At 37.4% G+C, this 25,014-nt stretch overlaps 1 protein-coding gene across 1 annotated transcript; it reads right to left on the reverse strand.

The window, feature by feature from the left end:
* Positions 1-3,357: 3,357 nt before the first annotated feature.
* On the reverse strand, positions 3,358-15,387 carry LOC139741305 (aqualysin-1-like). The gene is made up of 8 exons (XM_071651893.1): positions 15,280-15,387; positions 14,459-14,596; positions 9,411-9,552; positions 8,596-8,705; positions 8,008-8,149; positions 5,888-6,072; positions 4,297-4,468; positions 3,358-3,491 (listed from the first exon to the last, which is right to left on the reverse strand). Exons 1-8 carry the CDS (start codon positions 15,385-15,387, stop codon positions 3,358-3,360), a joined length of 1,131 nt encoding a protein of 376 aa, XP_071507994.1.
* Between the last annotated feature and the right edge of the window lie 9,627 nt (positions 15,388-25,014).

The raw sequence follows: 25,014 nt of genomic DNA on the forward strand, positions 1-25,014 counted from the left end.
AATGTTTGTGTATGATGCTTACACACACACACACACACACACACACGTGTCTCAGTGGCAGCATTGTCCCTCACGTTTATGGATAGCACTGCAGTCTGGCATTGCGCAATTGCATGCACAAATTTCGTTCGTTCGGAGGAGTTACGCACTAACGTACCATTAGGGGTGACGATCGTCCGACTTTAATGTATCGAACTATACGACGTGGGCCTTCTTTGCCTAGTGTCGGACTCATGGACCTGTCATGGGCGGTATGACTCGGCTGTATAACTCGTGGGCTGTATGACTCATGCGCTGCATATGACTCGTGAGCTCGATGATTCCTGGGTATTGATCTCCTGGCGTGCACCCCCAGGAATTACGACATCACCTTTCTTTCTTGCCAAGGGTCACACAAAAATTATATCGAATTATGTTCTTGCAAATCATGTGTTAAGAAGGAAAAAACCTGTTAATTTGTGGGTAAGTTATAGATAATGTAGATCAACAATTTGATCAAGATAGTGTCTTGAGGCCACAAAGATCAATATTTTATTGAAGTCTAAGTGATGCCAGACGTTATTTTAGAAATATGCAATCATGCTTGTCTTGCTCGACAACTTACACCGTTACTGTAATATGGTACGATTGCGGTGGTGAGCGAAAATTCGTCTCAAACAGGCTATTGTCTACTGCTGAAATTATTTTTTATTTCATTTGGTTTGTTTTACAACAATTTAGAATTATTGCACATCTAAATTCTCAGTTGAATAGTCGGAATTTTTTTATTGTGCATTTTCGACGAACGGCGGGTACGGATGAGTTCACTACACGGAGACATTAGCCCTATCGTTGTTGTTGTTTTTTTTACTGTCCACACACGGCACATTAACGTACATTGAATTGCATGGCAACATGGGGCTGAAATATCGGCTCAGTCATAAATGATACTGTTATAAATGATGATCTATGATGCAGGCTGATAGATAATTATCTATGATGAAGTTAACATGAATTTCAAGGCAATCTGCATCTGTGGGTACGTTGAAAGCAATAGCTTTGAATCTTTTTAATGCAGACCTGTATCTTATCCGAAAGCGTGGGCAGTTCATTTTTGTGCATTTGACAAAATCCTTGCATTTACCCCCGCAAGTCTAAGTCTTTCGTCTGGACAGAAGTACAGTGTACAACATATATCTTAGAGCGAAATAGAACACTTTAATCTCACTTGAAAGAAAAGTATTTGCCATGCCTTGGTCTTCGGGGTTTGATTGTTCTACAGAACATAGGTTACCAACGGCGAACTTGGAATTGCCTTCGCTCCAGCCCAGTGTGCGCCGCGGCGCCATTTCAAAATCCGCGAAACATTGAAGCTGCCGATAATGATACCGCAATATTAAATTTATCATAGCACACTTATCATCATGATAGTAATGAAACTAACAAGAACAATATTAACAATTATCACCGCGCTTGTCATTATGATAATGATGAAACTGATAATATCGACAATAATTGTCATCTCATGGGGTTATTGAAATCATCCGCTATGTGTTAGCGAACACACTCACACACACACACACACACACACACACATCACACACACACACATACACACACACACACACACCCACACAACAAACATTCAGAGTTTACCAAGCACCATACGTTGTATATGGATATCGCTTGATGATTTATATACAAGAAAAATGATATGAAACGTAATAATAATTATAATGGTAGTATATAGTAGTATTAGTACTACACAATTATGTGGTAGAAATTATAAAGATAATTGTAATTATATAATTATGTATACATATATTCATATTCATTTACTTATCATTCTATGTAAGTAAACGGATGAATGAACATGTTTCAATAAACGATGATACAAATTGAATCATGTGTAAATGTACATGAATTATGTCGATAATGTATTTATGATTTATTCATGGCATCCTTGGCTTGCATAGGCGTGCGGAAAGAGGTAATTGTGTACTAATAATTTTAATAACGCGAGAGTGTTAAAAATGGGGTAAGTATAATTACCTGTGCGGAGCTCGAATCGATGTCTTATGACGATGTGGTTAATTGGTTTTCAAAAGTGTGACCGGATGGTGTGTGAAAAAATGCTCTCTATCCTCTGTAATCCTCGAACAAATCCTCTGTATAGAAAGAAAACCTATATCTGTCTCTAACCGGTCATGAAGCACTATAAAATGTATATTGTTGGTAAAACATAGGACTGATTTTGTGCCCTGTGCCCTGTACCTTGTTCGAAATATGTATTTTAGGCTTAGATGTTTCATCTGTTTTAATTGAGATGTACGGTATCCCCCCCCCCCAAAAAAAAAGTATCATAAAATTCACCTTAAGCAAATGCACAATAGTCTTCGAAATTGATCTGTACGTCACACTATTCCGCACACGAATCGAAATCAAACAACAGCAACAACAAACGATTCACCTCCACAATACACAGAAGTTGCAATGAATGGTTTATTTGAATTATTGGCATTGCTGCAGCAAAAGCAGAGTGAATGAACAAACGCGTTGATAATATCACTGAAATTGAAGGGTTGTCATTTTCTTTACAAGTCACCTTAGATTCCCTTTTCCTTTTTTTTTAAATTTCGTACAATTTCCCTCTTGAGATATTAACTTCTACTAGTATTGTGATAATCTCTGATCACGCGAGCTTGTCCGGGCGTCTGTTAACCTTGATTACATTCCTCCTTTTACTACGTGAGAATTTCGCAACGCAGTTGCTAAAGATCAAAAAGATGATTATATTTGCGACCATTAGGGGGACATGGCCAATCAAGAACCCAATTTTCACAATGGCAGAGCAAAGAAATTGCTGTTTATTTCATACTCTGGTCTTCTAGCCCGAAAAGATATGGAATACAGTGCTCTCTGAGTACATTTTAAAGGGAAATGACAGGCAATAATAACAGCGGTAAAACATACAGAGAAAGGTAAGAGAAAGGCAAAATTTATTGTAGTCACATTCTATTCTTCCCCAAAATGTGAGAAGATGAGTGTGTTGCTGGAAAATGTATGCATAAAATTTTAAAATTATACTTTGTTCAATCTCTGTGTAATCAGACTTAGGCCAGTGAGCCTGTGAAACGTCTGCGCATTTCACCTACTTATTAGCGTCGGACAATTTTGCTGTCACGACACTTTGATCTGCGAAAAATGGAGAGTGATTATTGCACAGCACCTTAGATAGTACAGAACCTGATTCGACAATAATAATTGTTTATAATCTTGAAGATCGGTCATTAAGTCAGGTGTAAGTCGCTAGATGTCTGGTTAATATTCAAGGGTTTGTCAATGCGTTGTAGTGTCCACCTCCACACTTGGTGTTATTTAGTCGCAGTACGCCATCAAGTTCGGACTGGAGTTCCCGGCGTCGTTGACACAATCTGGAGTTGCGTCGTCTACGATCTTGGAATAAACCTCTTCCGCACTAAGTCCCATCCCCAACATGACAGCAGCAATACCTGTATAGAGACAGAGTCAAATTCGAAACTGATGAAATCTATTACCTCAATCGATGTTGCTCGAGTGCAATTGAAATAACATCAGTAGTTAAATTCATCTCCTCAATCGATGTTTGACTTGACGATGAACTATCAATAAACTGATTAAAATCTATAAAAAATAATTAACAAGGTAGAAAAGCATAAGAAAAAAAAATCAGTTAATTCGGTTGCGATGAACCAACACCACAGAACCGTGTCGAAGGATAACTAGAAAACAAAGAGCTTATAAGGAGTAGGTAGAAAAGCACTCGTATTTAGAGCGCAGACCTCCGCCAAGCAGCTCATTTCCACCCATTATACACGCATGCTGAAAGTTGCCCAATGTCTCAAGATGGAAGCCTTTCGTTACGTCTTCAGCTTCCAGCTATGCGGCGCCCCAAAGGCGGCGTCCTAAGTACTAAGTACGCGCTTTAGAGCGCCTATGCAAATCTCAAATAAAGTTTAGAAGCAGCTTAACTCCCAAGTTCATTATCCCTATCTGCCAAAAGATAAAAAATCCATACAAATCCTAGTTCACTAACAAAATTGAATCATCTGTTTCTTGTGTTATTATCAATTAATTTTTCCTGGAAGTTTCGTTTAAATCCATTCACAACTGTTTGAGTTATTTTGCAAACAGACAAACCAGTGCCGATGATCACTTAACCTCTACCTTCCCTGGCGGAGGTACAAAGCTTCATTGCAGATGCCTTTACTTGCATTGATCTGTAATAGGGAAGGGAGAGCCCTGGATAGGGCCAAGGCTATTGTGTGAAGCACGTACCGGAGACATGTGGACAGGCCATGCTCGTTCCGCTCAGTGTTCTGGTACCGTCGTCATCAAAGGCACTTAGGCTAACGATGTCGGAACCGGGGGCAAACAAATCGACGCAGCTTCCGTAGTTTGAGAAATATGAGCGAGTGTCGGTTTCATCGGTGGCTCCGACGGTTATGGCCTTAGGAAAAAAAAGGATGAAATTTTCGTTGTGACAGGGATGACCATAATGCAAAGACAAACCAATGGAACATTATCGCAAATCTATAATTATTTAACGTTGTTTGAATTAATGAAATAACCGTAATTTATTCACTCCGCATAATTCAAATTATTTTGAAATTAACATACATGTTCTTGACGATCACACTATGTCTTTATGGAAGACTTTACATGAAATGTAAAAAAAAAAAATAGATGCTGGATAAAATCTCTCTCTCTCGCATTAATTCAATCAATCAAGCAAACAAACAAGCAAACCAAAAACAAACCAGTCATTATATTAAAAGTGTGATAACATCAATATATTGGTACGACGTGCGTGTTAAAGACCCTACGTCGTTGGTATACCAATAAATGTCTACACGATGCGGATATATTATTTGATACTCCATCTTTATCACTGATCTCTAAGTGTTAAGGTACACTACAGGCGAAGAATCTCTACTGGAGTCGAATGCGACTGATGACCGTATGTCACATACGGTTTTATGCATATTTTTCGCTGACGGACAATTCTATTCTAGCAGGCCTGTACTAGTCATGGTTATCGAATAATAACCCGACGGACAGCGAACAGTGGCGAATGAAGATCATCTCAGTCAGGCCAACCTTTTTTCCCCCATGCTACCGGGTTGTGAGGTGTGATAAAAAAAAGAGACATTCGTCTTCGTCCTTTGTCCAAGTTGATGTTGATTTGTTTCTTTAGGAGTTTTTAGTTTGTTTGTTTTTTAAAGTCTCCGTTACTTCCACATGTCTCTATACTCTTATCATACAACGTGGTTCAAGATGCCTTTTTCGAAGAAAAAATAATCTCTAAAGTTTGACACGACGAAATATCAACTCATGATTAGGGTTCAGGGTATACTTCAAAATAAGCATCAGCTCTACAGTTCAATATATGATACCCTTATACTGTAGATACCATGTTATTGGCGATGGAAAATTTAACAAAAATCGTAATCTACATAATTTCCCATCCAAGAATCTGAATCGCTAAGCATGAAATTATTCAGCAGTGGGGTTCCACCGGGAATCAAACCTGTCATGTTCTTCTTTCCTTCGTGTAGATGACAGGTTCAATTCCCGCTAGCCCTTATTTTTCGACGTGCTTGTTAAAAATGTTAATAAATTATTGGAAGTTGCGATCTTATAAATTTCATTTGTACAGAGAGAGAGAGAGAGACAAACTCAAGAAACCTCATAACCCAAACATTTTTCTGAGCAAAAAAAAAAAAAAAAAAAGACAATAGATCACAAAGTCTGTTCTCTGCTGGAAATCTGGAATGATAGGTAAATTTTCACTCAAAGATAATGCTCAGATTCTAATCAAACATTACAAGAACTTATTACCAGAACTAAATGACCAAGGCAAAAGTACCTCTGGTGCTGAGGCGGGTGAGTAATTACATGCGTTCGCGTTGTCGTTCCCAGCAGCTACGACGACAACGATGTTGTTATTTCGTGCATTCGCCACAGCCTCGTTCTGACTATCTGAGAGGCTTCCACCCAGAGACATGGACGCTACAGATGGCGTGACACCATCGGTTGCAATCCAATCCAGTGCTGTTCACAAGAATAAATAAACAATTATAGTAAGAACATTGCAAGCGCTTGACGACTTCCCTTAGTTACATCGACTTCGATATGCCAATCGACTTAGATATGCACCGTATTTAAAGGGGCCCTGAAATCCAAATGCATGTTGATTTGTTTTGATTTATGATACCCTCAACATCACTTTTGCGGTGAAATGAATATCTAGTAACTTTCCATATATTTTTAACAATTTTTTCCTTCTATTTTTCTTCAGATTACTTGGGAACGCCCACAAAAAATCCTTCCAAACCAATATTCTTGAGATGACGTCATCTGAAAATCATTGCTAAAGTAGTGAAATGTTTAACAAAAGACATTGGAATGCACCTTCCCCTCGACTCAACATTACTTGCATATTTCTGTAATATTAATGTGACTAACAAAAGACACGGCGAGGGACTTTAGTACTTTAGCAATGATTGACAGATGAGTTCATCTCAAGAATATTGGTTTGGAAGGATCTGGACCTCTAGGTTTAGGGAATTTGTGTGTTTCGGATTAACGAACCTTCGGAATATCGAACCTTCGGAATAACGAACACCACCCTTGGATTTCAGGGCCCCTTTAAGGGAAAATCCAGTCCAAATATGAGTTAGTCTGATAAGAAAGAGTAAACTAGTACGAATTCAACGGTATCATTTTTATCCAAATCGGATGAAAAATAAGGAAGTTTCACTATTTCGGGTGGAAACAGTTCTTGAACAGTCAATATTAACATGCAAATGGCAAAGTGAGCATGTCATTCATTCCCTCACAACTTACCATATATAGTTTGTACATAAAATTCTGAAATTTTCAGTTTTTCATTCAAACGCAGTAATGCCCGAGGCTCGAATCCTCGTATATTTAACTGATCACTATTCTGAAGTCATTCAACCAGGAATAACATCATGTTTCGGACTTCAATTACAGAAACATTGAATTTTTGTCATTTTTTTTTTGTACACGATCAATAGGAAATTGTGAGGGTATGACATGGCTAGCTCACTCATTTGCATATTCATATCCACTGTACAAGAACTGTTTTGCAGGAAATTAGCGAAACTTCAAAACGTCATAACTTCCTTAATTATTTTTTTTCCAATATCAGTCAAATGTTTACCGTTGAACTCGTATAATTTTACTCTTTTTTTATTATACTGACTTATATTTGGACTGGATTTCCTCTTTAAGCAGCGCTTTGGTTGTTGTCATGATTTAAAGAAAAAAAAATAGGAACGCATATACTAGGGCAGGATCTCAACCTACAATCGCCTGATCACTGACAGCTAGCGCTGTTGTACTCCATAAAACGACTCGACCCAAGAATTCATTGATTTAAGTATAGATGCGCAGTGCCCGCCGCATGCAATATTATAAACTGTATAGGGATAAGATAATAGAATACTTTATCAGTTAGTTGCAATATAACTGCGCAGTACCCGCAGCATTATTTTTATAAGGATAAGTAGAGCAATTTGTCAGTTAAAACATACGTGAATCGATAAAAAACAACAATTCGAAGCAAGAATACATTAATTAATGAATAAAAAGGACGTTTATAGGTGAGTTGAGGTGAAGCAGCAGGAAGAAACGCGTCAACTGAATAGAAAACACGTTCAGAAGGAAGGTGATCAATTATCCTCACCATTGGAATACCACAGTCAGCTAGAAAATTGAATATCTCTTGTCATGCCAAAGAAGGATTAAGTACGATGTTTAGTTTTTAGGCTTTGTGTCTAATTTGTACTTAACTACCTCATAACATTTCATATTCTCAAAGACTGTCTGACAGATTAGGTCAATTAACCTACATCAACTTCGCATGCCATTATCATCATATTCTCCATCCAAAATATGGACCACATGTTAATGATATTAATAATTTTGTTCTCACTCCTTTTCAAAGTTTTTACCCCTAACCTTTAATGGAGTCGCTCTTATATCCGGACCCGAAGCAATTCAAGACACGTATTCCTAAAACGTTTGCCTCGTTTGCAACTCCGTAGGATTTACTGGCAGCAGTCCCGGCACAATGTGTTCCGTGACCGTTGCAGTCGTCTCCCTGCAAAGAATCAAGAAAGACAACAGCAATGCTGAATTTGAAGCATAGAACGAAACCAAATTTAAAACTTAAAGTCTTTATTAAAAGCAGACTTCATTCTCTGTTCGCATGTGTGATCATCGCAATATTACATCTAGTACACTTCTATTGACAACATTTTTTTCTAAGGCTTTGTTTATGACTGTGGGCAACAGAAGGATAAATAAGGGTGTGCGTAGATTAACTCCAATCTGTTTCTATGAATGTTTCTGTGTCGTAGGAGTAGCAACGAACATGTCTGCACTATGCATGTTTGTTTGTTTGTTTGTTTGTTCGTGCGTACGCCTTCTTCCATATGTCTTCTAAGAATGGTAGCCAGATAGATCAAACAAATATGATTCACAGCTGGTACCAAAACCACGGTTTTGTTACTCAAAGTCAGTAAAATATCTTGTAAATAATCTCACATTTCCCCCAAGCATATCAGCTGCGCTTCCGGCACGGTTGTTGTCAAAGTCGTTATGATCTTTGTTTATTCCAGTGTCGATCACGTAGATATATTGTCCAGCTCCATATCCTGATGACGATAAGTGACATGGAAAGACACGTATGATTAGTAAATTCATAGCATTTCACATTATTTTTTCAAGAGCATCTCAGCAATTCAATTAAAAAATGAGCAAGTAGAAAGAACAAATAACGTAAATAAATTCACTCTTGAAATAGTCACGTTTATATGCTTTGCAACACACTGTCGAGAAATATTGGTATATTGCGAAAACTGATATTTTATACCTAAACATGTGTTGACATTGTTAGATCAGTCATTTATTTCATCTCATTTGAGTTATTGTACTCTCGTCTGGGTCCATTCAACTAAAAAGAATGTGAAACGTATTCATTTGTTGCAAAAAGAAAAGCTGTTCGTATCATAACCCACTCACATTATTTGTCGCAAACTTAGAAAGTCTTGTATTTACTTTGGGGCCTATTCCCAACAAGCCTGAAAGGTTTTAATTGGTCCCCCACAATGAATATGTTTACATTACTATGACTTGAAAATGTAATGATTGTTTTTGTTTTTATACAGAATTTGTATTTCGTATATATACAGTTTACTCTACCCTTTAAAACACTGACAATGAAATATAAAGACTGTTATAAAACTGCAAAAGTAAACAACACATATGTGGTTTCTGTGACTTGCTTAGTTAAAAAAAAAAAAAAAAATCTTGCACGGTTCAAAAAAAGTGTGTTTCGTAAAGCAGTACTGTAACTGTACCACTGAGATCCATGTCCCCGTTCTGAGTCATCTCCCTCTGATCGATTCGATCGATTCCCCATGAGCCAGGACTTTCGTTTCTTCCATAGGCAAAGATGACCTCGTCTTCTTCTACATATTTCACTCCTTGAAGAGATCGGAGCTTTATGCGGACAAAAATGGAAAAATAAGGACCGTGACGATGTACTTTGCAGGCATCTATCTAGAATCAAACCACCGTCCACATTATTATAGCGAACAGCTCCCAAAGTGTGCTGAATCAAGAATTATTTAAGTCAGAAAGTTGCGCAGCCTTAAACGTTTGACCTAGGGCTTACCAGCGGACTCTATATGTCACATGGGCGGACTTAAATAATACTCAATCACACTCGTGCCATTCACTTTAATGTACAATTTAATAAACCATTTGTAGAATATTTACAAGACTGAAATCAAGGAGTTGTGACCAACATAAAATGCAAAATCAAAATTCTGAGTGAGATAAATTAAATTACAATACTCTTATATTCGACAACCATGTGAACGGGACCCTGTCTTGGTCCGGTTCCACCTGTACTTTTGGCTTGACACTTCTTCAGAATAATTATAACAGCTTCACTATTAATTCGTTATCCCTGACAATACACTATCTGCTATCAAGCGCAACACTATATGGTTCACACCACCGTAGTGCTGATCCTGAGATGACCAGCCTGCACGCACGACGGTTTACCGCGGTTATAACACTTGCCTTCAATTACACTGCTTCCGTTTACATCCGGGTTCTGTGTTAACCCGCAACTATCATGGAGTGTATAAATACCAACATTCGAATTATGTGCACATCGTATTCATCATTTTACCAATTTAACATGACCTTCACCTCTCTACTTCGGCGACACTTCCTCGTCATAACCAATCATATCAACAGGGTGTCATGCACCCGCCAGGTTCATCGCTCACCTGCGTTGTCCACAGAGTCACCTTAATTGTCAAACTATTCGCTTCCAGAACATAACTGATTCGTGGGTGGAGCGTCCTTGTATGCGAGGTTGCTGTTCCAGCTCCAAAGTCTCGCGAGGGACCCGCGTTCCGTATTCATTGGCGTCAAAAGTTCTCCCTAGCGAGGGGCGGGCACAGTCGCTCCGCTGCGAATGCGTCGGCCTGGGAGTAGATTCGACCTCGGCCTCGGCGCCATCTACAAAATTATTTAAATGCAACATATACCAATGGGGTGTGTTCTAACCACACACACAAACATTATCAGCTTAAAATCCTGACATCACAGTGAAAATTTGAGAACTGCATTATTATCCAATTAACATACAAAATTCACATAATGAAATGTTTCAAACATTGGAAATATAACAGTGCATAGCTTATCAAACATCACCGTATCGTTTTCAAAAACTGTACACCATTATAATATACTTTATCACTTATTCACGGGGTTCTCCGGGGCTATATGTGGTGCCCTGAAACACATTCACATCCTTACACACGACAAAGCAGAAATAAAATCGCAATTTAACTTACCAATGACCGGTGTAATATGACCAAAATGCCTCTTCTTCTTGTCTACTGGGAGGCTGCAAAGGCTGCAAAAGGAATACGCCTTCTGGCAGCAAACAAAATCTGAACTCAAATCAGCCAGTATACAGGCTGACGGTAAGGTGGACGGACGGCTCCCGGCCGCAAACGAAATTGGGCTTAGACACAAAATTATCTTGCCAACTGGCGCCTGGGTGTGGCAGGTTGGTTTCCTGCCATCACGGAGCTAACTCAATGTTCTCTCGGTGAAATCAAAATGGTGTCTGCCACGAAAAAATCCAACTCTACTGTTAAATTGCTACTCGACTACGACACTCCTTTTCGAGGCATTTGGAATATTTGATACAACTAAAAGGACTTGAACGAAAACACCTATACAGCACTCTCCCGGAACTGGAGCTATTTCCTGTCTTTTCTTTCTACATTAATTGACATGCAAAAATAAATGAACTCCTCTCGGTCATCGATGGCGCGACTTGTAAAACATTCACACCTGTCCTAGCACTTTCTCTCTCTCACTCTCGCTTTCTCTCTCGCTCACTCACTCGCACTTTTTGTCTCGTTATCCCTACCCGTAAACATGTTTGTCTAGTTGAATGACCGATAGGTGTTGTACATGAAACAACCTGGAAATGCATTTTCAATGTGACACTATATATGTTTTGAAATTTTGATATCTTGACGTCAGCGATACAAACAGAAAGGAAGGACTATGACGAGGATAAAAACGAAAGCAGGGACGGAACAGGCAGCAAATCAAACTAAAGATAGGCATAACAAAGAAAGAAAGAGAAACAAAAACGAGTAGTCTGTAATTAGGTTATTAAGAAAGGTCGCGAAGGCATAGGTAGAAACTTGAAATTCAATGAAATTTGCCAAATGCTGAAACACAAACTCTGAATATTAAAAAATACTTATCATTTATTCATTCATTTGTTTATTTTTCTGATGACGAAAGAAAATGATTATTTCTTTATTCATTTGTTTGTTTTTGTTAGGATGACGGAAGAATTTTTTTTTCAGTTTTGATTTAAAGGAAGGAAAAGTCAGAGCATCTTTTAAAGTGTTGTCAAGGCTGTTCCAGATCCTTGGGCCAGTAAAAAAACGAATGTTTTTGGGCTATTGTTCGTAATAGCGGTAAATGATATTCACTGGAACGTCGAGTGGGGTAATTGCGTACCCCATTGTAGCGACGAAAAATTTGATCAAATTTTTGTGGTAATTTTTCTATCATTGTATTTAAATACAAGTTGTGACCGTGCACCTCAAAACGAAGATAAAGTCGCACACACTGATTTTGCGTGAGGACTGAAAATAAGTGAAATGGGTCAAACTAGCCGAACTTGACTTTTTCAAATTTTCTGAAAGAGCGGGTCTTCTTTTACATTATGCTAAAATTTGGAATCATAAAACGGGCAGGAAAGTGTGTTTTTTAGCAGTTTATCTCGAACATTTTTGGTAGAATAGTGTGAGTAGGTGTGTCTTTAGAATCCCTTTTTCATTTCTGAAAAACCTTGTCCACACTCTTTACTTTCAACTCTAATAACTTTTAAAAGGATAGTGCTACTGCTTTGAAAGTTAGAATTAATTATGGACAGAATATGTTAATGAGGCATGCTTAATTTCAGTTTAATCTGATAATCCCTTCATTGTTGTTACTCTGATGGTTTACTTTCTGTTTTTTGTCCCATTCATCGCACAGCCAGCACGGTTTGGTAAAGATTAAGCGCTTGAATAGACACTGTACTTCAGAGCCTCTTTTCTCAGTTCACACTTTTCCTGAGTTTGTGCTTTCTTTCCAATGTTTAGATAGGTTAGGAGAGTCCATTTGATTTGAGTTATACATCATTTTAAAGCTAAAGTCTGCTCTTTCAGAATATGATCTAACTAAAAATTCATGTCAGGCGACTTTTTGTTTGTTTTGAGGTGCAGGGTCACAGTTGACCCAGCTGAAATAGATATAAATCATTTACCCTTAATGATGTTATCACAAAACAAATTCTCAGTATGGGCACGCGGATTTAATTTGAAGATTACGCCTCATGATTTTTATTTTTTGGCAGTAATAACATTTTCTCTAAAAGTAATTGATGCATGTTGCCCCACACTAAAATTACATTGTTCAAATACGGTAAAATAAAACTGCAATAAAGCATACTTGATGTGGAAGATGGCAACAAACATTAAAGTCTGTTACTTACCATATACTTCGTGAAATCATCTTACAGATAATATTAACATAATCTTTCCATGTCAGTTTGTTATCCACACAAATCCTAGGGAATTCTATACTATTTACTTGCTCGAGAGAAATGTTATCAACATATATATCACCAGGCACTGAATTACAGAAGATCATAAAGTTAGATATAGCGATATTAAGGGAAAGTTTATTTATATGTTTATATGAAACTTCTATCAATTCTGAGTTCAGGGTAGAGGAAAATATGAGGATCAGGCTGAGCGGAAAAAAAAGAGAGAGATTAGAATCATCTTCAAACAGGATAAACGATTATAGTTTCAAAGATCTGTAAAAATCATCAATACAAATTATAAAGAGTAGTGGGCCAAGCAAATTGCCTATAGTGGAACACCGCAATCTATATCTAACATCTGAGAGTTTATATTGTTAAAAGGGGAAATCCAGTCCAAATATATTCAAGCTGGAAAGAAAGAGCAAAATATTACGAGTTCAAGGGTAAAATTTTGATTGAAATTGCTAATTTTTCAGGAAACAGTTCTTGAATGGTCAATATGAATATGCAAATGGAAAAGTGAGCATGCCATCCCCTCACAACTTGCCATATACTCTGCACATGAAATTTCGAAATTTTCCGTTTTTCTTTCAAACGCAATGTATGCCCGAGGCTCAAATCCTGTAATATCTAACCGATCACTATTCTGGTGTTATTCAACCAGAAATAGCATCATGTTTCAGACTTTAATGACAGAAACACTGAATTTTCTTCATTTCCTTTTCTTTTCTTTTTTTTTGTACATGGAAAATGTGCGGGTACGACATTAGCTCACTCATTTGCATATTCATGTCCACTATACAAGAACTGTTTTGCAGAAATTAACAAAACCTTAAAATGTCATAACTTCCTTATTTCTCATCCGATTTCAGTCAAATTTTTACCGTTAAACTCGTAAGATTTTTTTTTATTTGTTAGACTCACTTATATATGGACTGAATTTCCGGTTTTAACGTCACATATTGTTTTCTATTAGTAAGGCCGCTCGTGAATTACTGGAAGGCCTAATATCTGCATGCATGCACGTTGATTTGATTATGAATAATGCACATATTGAAACTGATATTAAAGTCAAGAAGAGTAAAATTATTACCGTCCATTAAAAGTTATTCTGGACTTAGATTAGAAATGCACTTTAAAAGAATGACATGTTACTGATTGTTTCTGCTTCATATGTATTGAATAGTTTGTATGCTACCAATAAGTTGAAAGACTACAAATCCAATGCAAAAAAATAGAGTTATTTTCTGCCTATATACTCACAAGATTAAGAGCTACCCCAGCAACATCTGCTTGGATAACGAATCCGTTCAACACCTTTGAGAACTTGCTCGTGATCCTGGTCTCCACTGATACATCTCGTTCGAAACGACTGATGAAGGAGTCTACTTCAACACCATCCTACACATGAACAAGTTTGTATCTTTTTCTGTTAACTGTTTTTCATGGACATTCTGAACTGAGCAATTTAATAATTCAAGGGTTGTGAGTACTTACATGTTTAGAAAATAAGCTTGGTAAATGTTTGAGTATGTTTACACGAAATAACTTTGACTTAAATTTTTAAGGACACTAATAATATTCAAGTAAAGATATTGTTCTGCAAGAAAAAATAATTGTTTATGTGTTTATCAAATTCGTTAAAAACACCAACAACCTTTAGCACAGAAGAGTGATGAATAGAAGAGTTGTTCAAAACACAAAAGAAAGTAGCCAACCGCTTTACATGGGAATAATATAGATGGAGTTATGCTGTACTGTTGATACTATTACAGTGAAGGACAGCACTTGTGATTCATATCAAAGTAATTCGAAAAAAAATATGTAGGAAGTAAAGAAATTAATGAAGTGCTAGCATGCCTATTTTCCTTTCCTTTAACAGACTCTGACAGAAACGAATGGTTTATCGAAATTAAGGCCAAAATTGAAAGGTTCTCTTTTAAGTTAAATATCAAACAACGACACTATTAGCTAGGAGGTTATAGAGTAAATCACATAATCATGAAAGGCAAAGTTACTCATTTGCGATAGATTTTTTTTTTCTAGGAAGTTAGTCCAAAGACAAAGCTGTATCACAAAATCACCTCCAACACCACGATGTAGCGCCCTTGGATCCGGTTCTTGGCCGGGATGTGATACGGAGCCAAGGCGGTGGCAGCAGCCACAAAGGCGAGTAGAAATAGACACCTCATCTTAGAAAAGCTTCCGTTTATGTCGAAAGACAAATTGAAAGCTCTTACTTTATCCAGTTTCTGTGGCACTAATTGAGTGTTCAAATCCCCTGTCAAGGGGTCCACACAGAAACTTACCAACGTTCAAGTAGCAATTTATTTTCAAGGAAGATAAAAAGAAATGACCCAATAAAATGAACCTACATAGATGATTTAACATTCTAATTTCATTATATGATGTGAAAAGAAATCGATATCATGCAAAGATGTTTGCAACAGTGTGATTTCGTAAGTTTACTTTCTTATAAGGCAAACGTATGAATACATTTCTGTTCAATACTTGTTTGTGTGATTATTATGTTAACCGAATAGAATGGTTGATTCAAAATGTTACTGAATTAAAAATAAACAACACCCGGACATTTTGAGAAACCTGTAAGAAGCATGGATGAAAACCGACGCGTCGCAACGCCTTAAGAATTATCTGCCTTTGGTGTCTGGGCTTTCAAACCGATTAAAATAAAAGCAGTATGGGATGGGTAAAATATGTCAGCCCATACCATCTACAATAACATGTTCAAACTGTTAAATGAACATTCGTATTGAAAAGCTAACATAGCAAACATGAAAATACAGATTTACCGTGCTGACATCGAGAGTGAGATTTATGTTTATATATTGTTTTAATGTGCAAAAACAATGAAATGAATTTGAACGGAACTGAATTGAACTTAACCAGCGGCATAAACAAATCTTTGCCATATATGATTGAATTTAGTCTGGAATTGGACACAAAATCTCGTCCAAGGCTTTGGTAGTCTATACACAAACCAGTCTTACCTTTCTTGCAATGCTGGTCCCAGCAAAAGATAGAGTGACAACCGGAGGAAGACAGTTGATAGTTGACTGTCTTCTGCTGGATACTCATTATTTTATACCCTAGGTTAAGCATGGTTGAAGCAAGTGCGAAAGTTAGCACCTGTTCGACTTAAATTAAACATTAATGTCACGGCAAGAAAAAATGGAGATAATTGATAAGTTATACGAGCTGGTACTACCATCTACCGTAGATAAAGCAGTGCCCTTATATACACGGGGTCATGTCTCTTTACTGGTCTTTTTTGTTGGATTGCTGACGTGTTCTATTGAAACATCGATTAATGATTCACCTTGAGACAAAGTATGAGAAGTTTGTTCTACAGGAATTTACCTTTAACTCTAAAGGTTTAAACTTATTGTACTCTAAAAAGGTGCTTATGAAGGCACGTAATGTTCACTGAATGAATACAGCGTATATACTTCTGAAGATCTGGAACGCTAGTAGTGGAGTAGAATAGGAATATCTTGAAATGAAGCTATGCAATTTCATTTATATCATTTCTATATCTATCGAACATGTACACAAAGCACTACAGTAGGCCTACAATCATAAAACATAGGAACACTGCCCCCCCCCCCCCAAAAAAAAAAAAAAAAAAATCCCAAACACTTTACTAGACATTTTGGAGAATAGGAATAATACATGAAGTGGGGACAACAATTTCAGCAAATGTAAAATTGTCGTAGACCGTTGAACTTTCTGAGTCTGATTTCGCGGTTAAACAGCTTTAAACCACATGAACACGACACAAAAAGAATTTGAAAAGAGGTGACTACTGAGGACTATTTCATTATGAAAAGTCATAAGTTTAGTGAGGTATATTTGATATGAAGCGTAAAATGCAGTGAAGAACTTACCTTCAAGTACAAGATAGGTGTACTTCGTTTCTGTTGAATCTTGCCATCGCAGTATGTGAGAAGATCTTTATCAATTTTCACAAATCACGCCTTTAACTGGTCCCGTTTATGTTATAATGCATGTTGGAGTGCTGTAGACAACATCCTGAGTTGAGGATGCCTTTTCACCTACTTATCTATAGTAGTAAAACTGTAATGTCCTATACGAATAATGAACTTGTGTGACTAGAGGATTGTCTATTACCTGTGAATTAAATTGAAGGTAAAATGTCGATCTAACATAAACTTGACTAACCCCCCCTCAAACAATATCACAATAAGATTAATAAACCAACCTATACAAAATAAGCGCAGTGAAAGCTCGATACGCATGCCTTATGCGAATGATGTTATACCAACATTATTACTGCTGCACACATTGTGTGTGTGTGTGTGTGTGTGTGTGTGTGTGTGTGTGTGTGTGTGTGTGTGTGTGTGTGTGTGTGTGTGTTGTGTGAAGGTGAGAGAGATAGTTAAATGCTCCTTGTTTTGTGACACAACGTTTACTGTCCAGAAAATGACATATCCTAACACACAACATTCGTATGCCTAGGATCCTCATATCCCACGATGAAATTACGTTTTGTGTGATTTTTTGATGGAACTCTCCGGGCCCTTGGAAAACTATGACTTTTCGAAAAATCTTCGTCGTCAGGAAAATAACTCATTCTACCTACTTAATCATGACGTCGCTCCCTTCCATTGAGTTTCAACTTCTATTTGAACAGCATTTTGCCAGCGACAACAAGATGTTGTCTATTCATAATAGGTGCAATATCACCACTTCAGTCAACTCTTAACCAATACGGTAACAGGCAGCTCAAGTTAGACATCAACATCCCAAAATATCGATGATGAACGTCTAGGTACCGATAAGCATTCAGACGCCAGGCGGTGAAATTCACACAAGAGAGAAATGTTTTGTGCTGGTGCGAGTGCTGTCATGCCACGTGAATAAGCCAACTCGTGGCTTTTACCGGTACGTGATTCTGATATGCGCCTGTGCGAAAAAAATGCCATCAAAACGTTTCTGAATTTTCCTTTGACTTCAAAACGAATAAAAAAAAAAATCTCAGGCAACATTAATCTACTGCGAAGTTATGTGTTTCACGCTAGCTAGAATGAATATGAAAAGTTGATTCATTAGCTCTCCATGCATTTAATTCACGTTCATTATAAAGACTAGCGATATAAACATGTCTGCTTTATCACAAAACCTCCCAAAGTTTATTTGAAAGTATAGGCCCTATGTGATATGGGTCAAACGAGACATACCCTAACTTTGCGGGGTCCGTTTAATGAAGTCATCACATGAAAGTCTGTACATAAATCTCAGAATGGCAAAAGTGGCTCATGATGAGAGACTTTCAAAGAGAAGTAAAATCCATTTCATGCAGTCTCTCATAAGTGTGTATAATCGTAAAATGAGTGAAAAGTCTAGTGAATATGACTTCCTTGCATCAAACAGACCCCTGGCAAGCTATCCTCAACAAACTGCATAATACAGGGAGATACGAGGGCCTTGACAAAATTTTAGGGTTGGGTTGGATGTCTGGGTTTAGGGAAGTAGTCTATACGTGCCCGCGGTTAGGAGAGATGGCAGATGCCTAGGCCTATAGAATCGCTGTAACTTTGGATAATTCAACTTTTTACTCCTATAGAAAACAGAAAATTGATCAAAATTGCTCTTTCTATCTGCTATCCCAAATAGAAAATGCAAAATACAAAATTGGACAATTCCCTCCTATTTTACCACAAATTTGTAGTAGAACGTGTCCAAAAACATTTTCCATCTTTGTGTCTTAATAGAAAGAGCAAAATACAAAAATTTATGCAAATTTTCTGTTTTCCATTTTGCATATCGAAAGCAAAATAGAAAATGGAAGAGCGCCCTCATCCTCTACTTTCTTTTTCCTATTCAGAATGCAAAATAGAAAATTGAAGAGCGCCCTCATCTTCTATTTTCTATTCAAATACAAAATAGAAAATTCATTCAAAAGCACGTGCCTACCGGGAAGATTGTATACATGACCGATTGTCTATATGCCAATACGGTGTCAGTGTAGTACAGGGGCTGCGTAGCCGTGGGGGCCGTGGGGGCTCGGGCCCCCACACTTTTTGTGCACCATACAAAGGAATACATAAGGTGTCATCACTTTAGACTCCACACTTTTTTCAACCCGAAAGTAAGTAAGTGGCACTAAAATGGGAGGGGAGAGAATGAGCTGACCATTTTTTTTTTTTTTTTTTTTTTTTTTTTTTTTTTTTTTTTTTTTTTTGCTTGTTAGCTGAAGAAACCCGGAAGTGGACGGGGAGAGATGAGCTTTTGAAACCACTGCGCCGGCCCTGTTAGTATAACAACACTGAAATTCATCGCAAAGAGTATACAGAGCTGAATCGTTCGAGAAGACGTTGGGGAAAGATTTTTCAATGGTTAGTTGGATTCTAAGCTGCAATGAAGACAGAAACTACATGTATTCAGAGAGGAATTCCCAAAACTTGTATTTGTATTTTAGTTGCAAACCCGGCAACATAGTCCAACTTAACCTATTTTGTGCACTGTGGAAATGCTATTCGTTCATAATATGCAGGGCCAGGGCATGGTAATTACGGTTAATTTAAAGCACTTGAGTCCGTTTTTAGAGAAGGTATAATAACGAAAAATAGAAAATTGGCTTCAATTTTGTATTTTGCTCTTTCTATTAATACAAAGATGGAAAATTGCTTTTTTTGACGTGTTCTACTACCAATTAATGGTAAAAAATAGAAAATACAAAATTGGAGAAGGGTCCAATTTTGTATTTTCTATTTCCTATATATTGGATAGAAGATAGAAAGGGCCATTTTGGTCATTTTTCTACTTTCTTTTGGAGTAAAAAATTGAATTATCCAAAGATACCGCGATTCTATAGACCCCCTATTTGCTAATGACCCTGTATGATATTATTATGGGGGGTATATAGGGCCTATGATCTTTTAATTCATAGGGCCTATTATTTGGTAGGGCCTATCCTTAGGTAGGGCCTGTAAGGGCACGATTGTCCTCTTTGTCTGGTGGCCCCTTCACGCTAATAGATTATTAGTGACCTGGGGAAAAAAAGGTATGAAGTGGCCCGAAATGAACGATTCAATTGAACCTTGGTTGTCCGATTGGACCACCAATAGATATTGGTGGCCCGACACCAAGTTTAAGTGGCCCCTCAACGGCCACCGGGTCACCGGGTCACCGCTTAATACGTCGAGCCCTGTAAGCTTTATATAGGCCTATGATGTTTGGGAATGGGTAGGATTTAGACTTGGGGTGCATGTGGTCAAGGAGAGTTGTTGTCGTTTGTTCTTTTTCAAAGATTACGTAAAGCTTTTTGTTCGCTTTGGTTGATTTTAGCTACCTGGTATAGGGGCCTACTAGTACGTCATAACCTATATTGGCTTCAGCTCTAAAAATTATTTATTATCCTCAAACTCACGCAAAATATATGCACAATATTTATTGTTCTGTTTTGTTAAAGTGTTTGTTCAAAGTGATCGTGTAAATTGCATTTGCATTACATTGAGTCAGATACAGTATTAAGATATAGTTGGGGCTACGGGGGAGGGGGGGGGGGACGTGTAGGCCTCGTAACTAGCGTATATTGTATGGACAATTTGCACGATCGTCGTCAGAGAGATCCTAGGCCTACGTACGTAAGTGAGGTGTTGTCGAGACCAGCATGTCAGTCATTGTGGTTTAATCGATTGATACATTCAAAATCTGAGAAGTATTTTTATTATGAGTTGTGGAATATAAAGAATGTATCTGTAATCTCTGACTTGCTAAATCCTCCCTTTCCTGGCCATAAATTGAGAATTAGTCCTTGATTTTGATATCCCTCAATCAGTTACACAGAAGAAAGTATATATTTTATTGATAAAGAATATTCCAAACGACTGGCTGGAAAAAACCCAATATGCAAGATGTTGATGTACATGAAGCTCTCATTGTTAAGTTGAAGAGTTCAAAGAAAATACCCAGTCTTGCATACAATTTGCTGAACTCCAAACAAGTTCCCAACAATTAAGCGTTATGAATATTGGGATAACAAGGTTTTAGTATACCGGTCAATCTGGATTGGGAAAAAGTATATGTTACAAATTTTACATGCACTATTGATACTATTTCATAAAACAATAGCCCTAAACGAATTTTTGTATAAGATTAAAAGAAGAGATTCTCCAAATTGTTCTTTTTGAAACAAATTTGAAGAGATAATGACCAATTCATTTTGTGAATGTGAGAAGGTCACTCCAATTTGGGAACTTATACGAGGTATATTAGTGCAAAAGCATGATTCTAATTTTAATTTTACTCATTTCAATAAGTTGTTTGGTGTATTAGACCTATCTGACAAATTCGTAACGTATTTAATCCTAGTGGTATAAAACATTTTACATTTATTTGTAAATTTAGAAACAACATTCCAAATATAAATGCATTTAAATCATTCGTTCAAAAACAAAAAAAGAAATAAAATACCATTTGGCTAAGAAAAGGAATAAGGAGCTCCCCATTCATTTAAAAAAATGGAGGTTTGATTTTTGATACATGTAGATAAACTCTATTGGTGGTCAGTGTACTTATCAAGATTCATGCTGCTATATAAGTGACAGTACCTTGATGCATACTACCTCTCTATCAGTGCACTCAAAATGTATTACTTGCAGTGTATGTCATGTTCATAAATCATGAGTTTAATTATTATGCGTCATGTAGTCACCATGGAAGGTAGTTATCCTGGTGTCTCCATGGTTAAGAGTTATGTGTATGATTATCCCAAATGCTTCTCTTGTCTTTTTCAAATTGTTGCCAATTGTGAGCAAATAATGTGATTTTGATTTGATTTAATAAAACATATAAATAGAAAAAAAAAGTGTTGTCGAGACCTCGCTCGGCAGTTGTGCGGTCGCAGTCAAGGTGCAGTGTCATGTACACACACCAACGTGTTGGGACAAGTTACTGTATTAACGTGCAACGCGTGTCGCGGTCGTAGTTAGTTAGCGTATCGAAATCGGTGGAGACTTCAGTTTCATAACAATGATTGATTGCACAACATCGCGTGTATTGGGAGGTTGGAAAGATTGAGCTAGATTTTAATTGACCTCAACTCAGTCTGAGAAGAAGCAGGAACGAGAGCGTGAGAGAAGCACATTGAAAGGTATGTGAGACTTTTTGCAGGAGCACGCTGAAAACGATAATTGTAATTTTATGCTCTATTTTTTCTTCAGTTAATAAAAGCAAAAACCGCTTGAACCGCGTTGCATTGTGTAGTCCCGTCTACTAAAAGATTTGTTGGCTTGTTAACATATTCACCTGTGTTCGCCTGCCCTGACCTGTCTGTCTTGCTTGTCGTGCCCCAGGAATGTCCTCCCATTTTCAGTTAACTTCCATTAACTGTGGAAATTTGACATACAGTGATTGTATCTTCTCTTCCTCACTTCTGTGGTTGCTTCATTTCTGGCTGAAACATAACTTTAATGGTCACTTTGCTGCTTAATGATCATATATTTCCTCCAAGCATGTTGTTTCTTCTTTACTTTGACAACTTGGACCTTCTTACACATCCACAGTGACTTCTTCCTTCTTTTCTGAGCTCCTCCATTGCCAAAAGACTTGGTTTGGGGTGTGTTGTCGTACACTTTCTTCTTCACTTCATTGAAAAAAAAAAAGCCCCATGAAACATTCACTCTTAACTGTCTAGTTTTGCTCAGCCCAATTCTTGGAGATTTACTCTTCAAAATTCATCATAATCTCCCTTGTAAACCTGGATATGTGACTATCATTTCTATCTTGGTAGCATTTCAGTTGAAATTCTAATACAATGTGATCACTCTTTCCACAGGGACTCTGCTCTGATATTTCCTCAATCATCTGATCATCATTGCATTGACAGTGATGATATCAAGTAGACTTGGAATTTGTACCTCTCTTTTCTGTGTGCTGCACATGCCTGACTTTCTGGTTTTGTAAACAGTCAATCAATTTTCTGCCACCATGCTATGTGCATGATGGAGATGATGTATAAGAGTCCCAGTCCACTTTAAAGGAAACTGATACCTCCCATAATCAATGCATTATTTGAGAGCATTTCTTTCCACTTGCTGCCTTAATGAGATCAAACATCTGGTCGTTTATATCCCTGTGATGAGCTGGGACTACGATAGATGCAACAGTGTATCGATCATTTTCCTTCAGTTGGATCCCACACCAGACTTTTTCTCTGAACCCTATCTGTCAGATCATCTGACTGCTGTTAATCTCAGCGACTTTCTTGTATGGATACATACACCTCTCCCTTCGTGTTTTGTCATAAAGCAGTCATATCCCTCTAATTTGAGCTCCACTTTACCTACAATGTACAGTCTCTGCTATGGGTCATGGAAAAAGTGCTATGAAATCAATCAGGTTGATTTAACTGATTCAGTCTTTCTAAATCCTGATCAAGAGTGTCTCCTTCATCAGTTCTTTGAGCATCATTGTTTGCACCAGTACTTGGCTCTCTTTCCTTGTTGTGTTTGTAAGAAGGTGCTTTGGCATCTTCCAAAGTAATACTCTTTTCTTCTGTGCTGCATTTAGTTGAAGTTCCAATTTCATGATTCCTTAAAAAAATGAAATAAAAATAAAATAAAACAAAACAAAACAAAAAACAAAACACAACAAGAAAATAAACAAACAGACGTTAGGTCTCATTAAGGCTCGGAAAGATACTCTCAATTCATGATGTGGTACAATGTCATCGTATGCCACATTATCAAACTGCCAAAGTATCGCCCATTGAGCATCTTTTTGTTTTTCAATGCAGGTTTCAAAACAGGAATGGCCACTACACCAAGGTCCCAGCTGTGAATGGTGAGTGTTTACTACACTATGACCAGGAAGGTGGAAAGCTCCTTCCACCTCCCTGCTGTGACTGCCTTGCTTGCCCCATGAGATCACTGAGAATCGAGACCAAATTTCTGATGAATCAGTAGATCAGCTCAGTAGTAGGCATCTTGATGATTTACGTAGAACTGTTGAATAGATTCAGAAAGATGAACTACAGTCTGCAGACACTGTCCAGACCAGGCAGCATTCCTGGTTTAGCCAGTAACTATGGATGTAACTGGTTAGTGCAATGGTAACTATACACAGCGTTGTCGCTCACTGCACAGCATCCTGTGCTTCACACGGCGTCTGGTGTACATAGCTAGTACTAGACATGACTGGCTTGTCTGTAATTTAAAAAGAATACTAAATTACACCTTAGCACTTCACTTTGATCTACTAGAACTCTACACCATCACTGTCCATCCCATGATATCTGTCCACCTGAGGAGATTGTCCATATCTTTAATAGTAAATCTGCTTGGAATGTCCTCCAAGAAAATAAGCTAATTTGCTGCTTCAGTTCAAGTTGCCAAACATAAAAAGGAATTAAATGAGAATATTGTTGTTTGTTTGCATGTTGTCAGTAGGACAAGATAAGTAGCTTTGTCTAATCCATAATTTTTGCATTTTAGTAAAAGTGAACAATTCAGAGTATATTCCATGAATTTCCTGCATACCAGGCAATAATTTTCCTGATATTGTATCATAATTTGCTATGCACATTTTATATTATATCTTTTGTGTGGCAGTTTTCTTCCATAGAAGTGCACAGGATACCATTTGGAATATTATTCATCAGCTGAAATTGCTAATCAAATTCAAGTTGGAAAAGAATTCCCTGCGTACATATATCAAAATGTCTCAATTTCAGACGAAGTTTTCTTTTTTCTTTTTTCTTTATTTCTTCACAGACCCTAGCTGTACATATTTCAGACTTTTTATCTGCAGGATTTTGATGCTAGTAAGGAATT

The sequence above is a fragment of the Diadema antillarum genome, unplaced genomic scaffold (genome assembly GCF_040938485.1).
Source record: "Diadema antillarum isolate AM-2024a unplaced genomic scaffold, OU_Dant_1.0 seq00000919_RagTag, whole genome shotgun sequence".
Classification (NCBI taxonomy): Eukaryota; Metazoa; Echinodermata; class Echinoidea; order Diadematoida; family Diadematidae; genus Diadema; species Diadema antillarum.